This window comes from Cupressus sempervirens, chromosome 8 (genome assembly GCF_028749045.1).
Source record: "Cupressus sempervirens isolate cs-2001-9-10 chromosome 8, ASM2874904v1, whole genome shotgun sequence".
NCBI classification, from domain to species: Eukaryota; Viridiplantae; Streptophyta; class Pinopsida; order Cupressales; family Cupressaceae; genus Cupressus; species Cupressus sempervirens.
In genome coordinates this window covers 405,970,330-405,976,329 of record NC_143125.1, presented here as the reverse complement: position 1 = coordinate 405,976,329, position 6,000 = coordinate 405,970,330, and the positions used below count along the sequence as shown (strand labels likewise).

Genomic DNA, 6,000 nt, shown 5'->3' with positions numbered 1-6,000 from the left:
AATAAAGCTCACTTCAGAAGAGTGAAAATTGGTAGCTATTTACTTGGTGGTTTTTCCCATATTGGGTTTCCACATTAAATCTGGTGTCTCTTGTGTTCATGTTATTTTACTTTTGCATGCATGCTAATATTTATGAATGCTTAAAGATTAGTAACAAGTTAATCTACCAAGTTACAACATTTTTGTGAAGTGTTTACTGAGTAACATTAGTTACTTGTTATTTAAGACAACTAAGGGATCTAGATTTGTTTTTGTGGTAATTGATTCAACCCCCCCTCTCAATTACTTCATCTATAATTCCAACACAAATAAATTGATTTTTAGCAATTTAGCCTAGGCAAATAATTAATTAATTTAGCCAAAATGCTTAGAAGGGGGCTAATAGTCTAGATTAACATTTTTAGGTGACTACAATTTCTAATTGGGGGAGTATCTAGGTTTTCTAGTAGGTCTTATTGATAAGAATTGCATTTAAGGGGTCACAAGTCAAATCAAAGGCAATATGATAATTGGTTTGGGATGTTAGGAGTATGAAGGACACCCACAACCTATCTAAGGTGTTCATGGAGTGGAGATCTTGATTTGTAAGGACTAGGATACAAGAGGCCCTTATGAAGGATTTGTTTGGAGTTGAGTGTTAGAAACTCTCAAGGGAAAGAGATTAGTTATTCAAACTTTGGGTCCCTAGGAGGTGAACCAAGGACACTAATAAGGAGGAAGCAAACCTCTCAATAACTCGGGACTGACTAGCCATAGGATGGTGCTTTGAAGAATTTAAGGCAAGCAAGATTTTGGAAGGAAGACTAAGTAACCTAAGTCCTCTACATCACTCCCACTCATTTTAGTCCATTTTAGTCGTTGTTCATACCATGGGTCAATTTTGAGTCATTTAAGTTAATTTTAATTTATGCATTATAATTGTTATCCTATCATTTATTTTGGTTAGTTTATTCATATTTTGACTTTTGTCACATGTTTAATTAAATAATATTAATAATTATTTGATTAATGTCTTTAGTTGGTTCCTAGGGAATTACCAATTTAATTAATCTCCCATGTCCCATTGTCCCTTTTAGGCATGAATACATTTTATTTTATTTATGCTCTCAAGGAAGATACACATATACATTGACAACCTGTAAACATAAAATTTACCACCATAGTTAGAGTAGTACCATTACTATTAGAAAACAACAAAAGCCTATTCCTATAGTCAAAACCATAGAACAACAAACAAGAATCCAATAAGACAAATAGATTAACAAGTAAATTATCCACAAAAACCTTAATGAGGTAAGACGTCGTAGCCTCGAACAACAAAAAATTAAGCATTATGAGAAGGTTTGATGTCATAACCTGACTAATGCATCACGTGTCCAATCTTCAATAAGGGATTTAAACAAATCCTATAGTTACCCTAATCCAACCCATTGTCGCTAAGCATCTTATATTACAATAGACACAATGAAGTTACAGATATGTGCATCATTCGTAGGCTAAATTTAGAAACGTTTCCCCATTTCTTTTCTACTTCACTTAATTTGTGCTTTAGATTGTCTACATCCCTCTATAGCTTTTCCAAATCTGAAGTAGAAGCCACAATGGAGCTAGTTAGAATTAGCTTTTCTTCATTTGGCAACCTATCAGTACTAGGATCCATAGACCCCCCCTTCACCTCATTAGAAGTGTATGTTAAGCTATTGGAGGTAGATTGTTTGAACTATCACTAGCACCAACTTGAAATTCTTCACACCTAATAAACTTGGTCTTCTCACTTTCCTTTTCAAGTTTTTAATTCCCTTGTTATTGCTGTCATTCGAGTTATAATCAAGCATGACCCTTTTTCCCTTTTTAGCAAACCTAGTTGCCAATTTTTGTGTGATCTATGAATGTGATATCCTCCTCTTCATTGTTAACCTCCGGCACAAAGAATTTTGCATATAAATTTTATAAATAATAATTAATAATAATACAAAATATCTTTAAATATACATGACATCCATCTCATAAATAAATTACATAGAACAACATTTGTATTTACCATATAATTTTATATCTTTATCAATATTCGTCCTTTCTTACTAAAAATGACCAATATATAAGAAACAACCTTAATTAGGATTCATATTTCACATGTATATCTCAATAAAAATAATAATATATGAATTCCTTAAAGTTTTAAAACATGTGTACACCTACAATATGACGTTTATACGTACTTTTACATAAATTTCTCCAACTATAAATATGGAGATTACATAAGCGCAAACGAAAAGTAGTTTTTTAACTGGTCATGCAAGTAGTTCCACAATTTCGCGACCTACATTTTCATCCAGGGACGTAGACATGATTAATTACCGGTTGAATCAGGAACAGCGAATCCATTTAAAAAGCACGTTTACAATTTATGGTAAAAACTTCACATTGATATGAAGCGCAACGTCTCGTAGGAAGTTTGGATTGGGAATAGGAGAGCAATGGAAGAGGAGTGGAGCTATCATTTGCGAGTGTTGGTACACTGTGGGAGTGGGAGAGAGTCAGCGGATCCTATTCAGTCTCCGCCTCAGCTTCAGAATCTCCTTCAATCCGTAATTCACTTTTTCCTCTCCTTCCTTTTCTGCTCCCTGCTTGCGCTTTACTGACTCTGTTTTTGTGACCATCAGGTGAACAAGTTGTACGAAATGTGTAAGGCTGAGAATTCGGCGGATTTAATAGCCAGAATATATCCGCAGATGAACAAGCTCTTCCAACGCTTCATTGCATCCGCATCCAATTCTTCCGGGCTTCTCCTTCTGGTAACTGTGTGTCATATTTCGGTTTATAGTTAAGGATTTTAGAATTCCTCTTACAGAAAAAAAATTCCAGGCAATTCTTCAATTTTTCGTGGACTTTGGGGAGACAGCATTGCACGATGCAGACCCCAGTATCCGTACTTTTTTCCGTTCATGCCTAAGCCGGTAAGATGAAATTCCAACCGCTTCTAAAATTATTCCGTGTTTAATAAAAAACTAGAAATATAAAATCTTATTTGTTTTTCTCTGATACTGTGGATCGTCGTCCCCGCTCGTCATTGGTCTATCTGTAAGGGATTTATCAGTGCCAATTTCGGGTCAGCAATAATGGATTCAAAAACTATAATAACATCAATTTGTAATCCCCGATCTTTATTCAGTAGGTTACTACTTTTGTATTTTATAATTTCTAACTGTTGGTTTAACTCGTGATTAGCAGCAGACAAAACCTTCTAACCGGTAGAGGCTAGATTGGATAGAACTATAAATAGTTGAAAGCAGAAACCAAGAATCTCTATGATTATTAATATCAAGTTAGTCATTGGCATAGAAATGTATTACTTTTCACTAGCGTTTAGAATTTGACATCCTTTCATCTGTGGAATATTTATTTTATTCTCGATGGCTTGGACCGTTTAATGATATCTTATTTCTTGGATTGCATCTGTGATATGAAAAATTAAAGAACACAGTAAGTAAAATGAAAGAACACAGTAAGTCTGGATCATTACTTGCTGGTCTTTTGATTTAGAGTTGTTTCCCAATTGACATAAAATAGATGTCATTCATCCTTTTACTCCAACATAAAACTAGAGTTATTTCCCAATTGACATATCCATCCTTTTGCCCTGACACAGATTTAGTGTCAGTTTCCCAACTGATGTCATCCATCCTTTTACTGGTGCAGGAGCACCCACATAAAATATTTTGGAGGTGATTTCTAAATGAAGAATTTATCCCGATTTTGTCATTACGATAATATCTTTTCTTGGGATTCGTACAGATCATTGTGGGGTCATTCTTCCCCATTCTATATCAATCTAGAGTATTCCGTAGGCTGTTTTTCTTATTTTGTAATAATCTAGAATTTTCCATAGACCGTCTTAGCAAGTATAAATAGAGTTTTAGGTTTAGGTTTAAGTTTAGGGGCAAGTCTTTGGAATATGAAATTACGGGAGAAGAAATCTCTTGGAGAGCAAATGTATGTACTGTTCATTGGATGAATTAATTAAGATGAATTTTATTATATATATCTTGCTGGTGCTAGTTATCTTTGCATCATTTTTGTTATCAGAGCTTGGGGAAAGCTCCTAAGGTGATCAGGAAAAGCTTGGGGAAAGCTTTTGGATTTTGTGACAAGTTGAGGAAAGAACCTATAAGTGCGGCCAAAAGACTAGGTTGAGTGGACAGAACCTAGATAGGAGACAATGGTCACAAGAGGAGATTTATCTCATGATCAGAAGATACTATTCGATGCATGGGTTTCATAGTGGGATTTTCAGAACAAGAAGAAGGAAGAAGCAAGGAAAAGAGCGGAAGAGAAAAGGAAGAAAAGAGAAGAGGAAGCCATAATAGATCAAGAGATAAAAGAACGAATGGAATTCTTAATGCAGGAACTGAGAAAGCACGAAGAAAATTTAGTGCAACTAAAAAAGGAATTGCAGAAAAATATGGAAAACGAAAATAAAGATCTGGAGCATCAACCAATTTAGATTACAGAAGCCTATACTGAGACATTGGAAGAGAAGAGTTGTCCATTGAAAGAACAACTTGATCACATTGATGCTGATATACCAGATAAATAGATCGATGCTGACATACCAAATGAACACAGTGAAGCAGATATACAAGGTGAGCAACAACATGTTTTTGATGAAACTTATGATATAGAAATTCTTGAAGATAGAAAAGAGGTTGAAATGGTTGATGAGCATTGTGATGAAATGGTTCATAAAGAGTTGGATGTGATGGTCCTTAATGCAACAAAGGAATGGCAATTTGAAGTTAAGGAAGAAGGTGGTCTGGCCTATCAAAAGGATATTAGCAACAAGGAAGAAGACTTGTGATGAAGCTAAGAGGATAGAGGAGGCTTCAATAGTGATGAATTTGTCTCCAAGCATGGAGATATTGCAGCATAAAGACATCACAACAAAGGATGTAGTGGTTCCTATAGTAACCCAAATTGGTGAAGTCATATTTAATGAGGTTCCATCTAATCCATTCATTGTATGTTTGCAGGAGTTCTATCTGAATATGGAAAAAGTTTACGCAAATATGACAGTTGATTTGGATACCTGTCAAGAGTACAAACAACAAATACCAAAGAATTGGAAGGCACGAAAGAGGAAGGCCAATCCAAGGGACTTGGATTCTATTGTCCCTGAGACTATGGTGCAGGAGCACCCACATAAAATATTTTGGAGGTGATTTCTAAATGAAGAATTTATCCTGATTTTGTCATTACGATAAGATCTTTTATTGGGATTCGTACAGATCATTGTGGGGTCATTCTTCCCCATTCTATATCAATCTAGAGTATTCCGTAGGCTGTTTTTCCTATTTTGTAATAATCTAGAATTTTCCATAGACCTTCTTAGCAAGTATAAATACAGTTTTAGGTTTAGGTTTAAGTTTAGGGGCAAGTCTTTGGAATGTGAAATTACGGGAGAAGAAATCTTTTGGAGAGCAAATGTATTAACTGTTCATTTGAAGAATTAATTACGAAGAAATTTTAATATATATTTCTTGCTGGTGCTGGTTCCTTTTTGATATTGCTTCCGTTGAATTTATCTCTACATCATTTACCCTGACATAAAATTGACATCCTTTTATCGATGCAGGATTTGTTTTATTCTCTATGGTTTGGATTGTTTGATATTATCATTTTTCTTGAATTGCACTTGTGATACTTGAAATGAATAAATGAAGCATGGTCTAGATCATTACTTACCATTTTCAGTAATTTCTTTTTCTCTGCACCCCCATTTAACTTTTGAAAACAATTCTACATAGGCAGTCACAGGAGGTATGGCGTCATCCATCCTCTTACTTTGACATAATTATCCTCAAACTTGTGGAATGCAATTTCACTTAGGCAATCATACATGGTTTCATCCATCCTTTTACCCTGACATAATTGTCCTCATTGGAATACACAAAAATGACAGCTGTAAGGTTCCATGTTTGGAGGGTTACACAAAGATATTAG

General features: G+C 34.8%; 1 protein-coding gene across 7 annotated transcripts in view; it reads left to right on the top strand.

Moving 5' to 3' along the window:
* Nucleotides 1–2,227: 2,227 nt before the first annotated feature.
* Nucleotides 2,228–6,000, top strand: part of LOC149542998 (AP-5 complex subunit zeta-1) — a 175,866-nt gene continuing 172,093 nt past the window's right edge. For 3 of the 7 annotated variants that reach the window (XM_089797924.1, XM_089797920.1, XM_089797922.1), the window contains exons 1-3: nucleotides 2,332–2,588; nucleotides 2,664–2,795; nucleotides 2,866–2,957. In XM_089797924.1, coding sequence (XP_089654050.1) covers nucleotides 2,478–2,588; nucleotides 2,664–2,795; nucleotides 2,866–2,957 — 335 coding nt within the window. In that variant the 5' untranslated portion in view covers nucleotides 2,332–2,477. Of the gene's footprint in view, nucleotides 2,589–2,663; nucleotides 2,796–2,865; nucleotides 2,958–6,000 lie in introns of all 7 variants that reach the window. The other 4 variants (XM_089797921.1, XM_089797923.1, XM_089797919.1 and 1 more) reach the window with 3 other exon arrangements.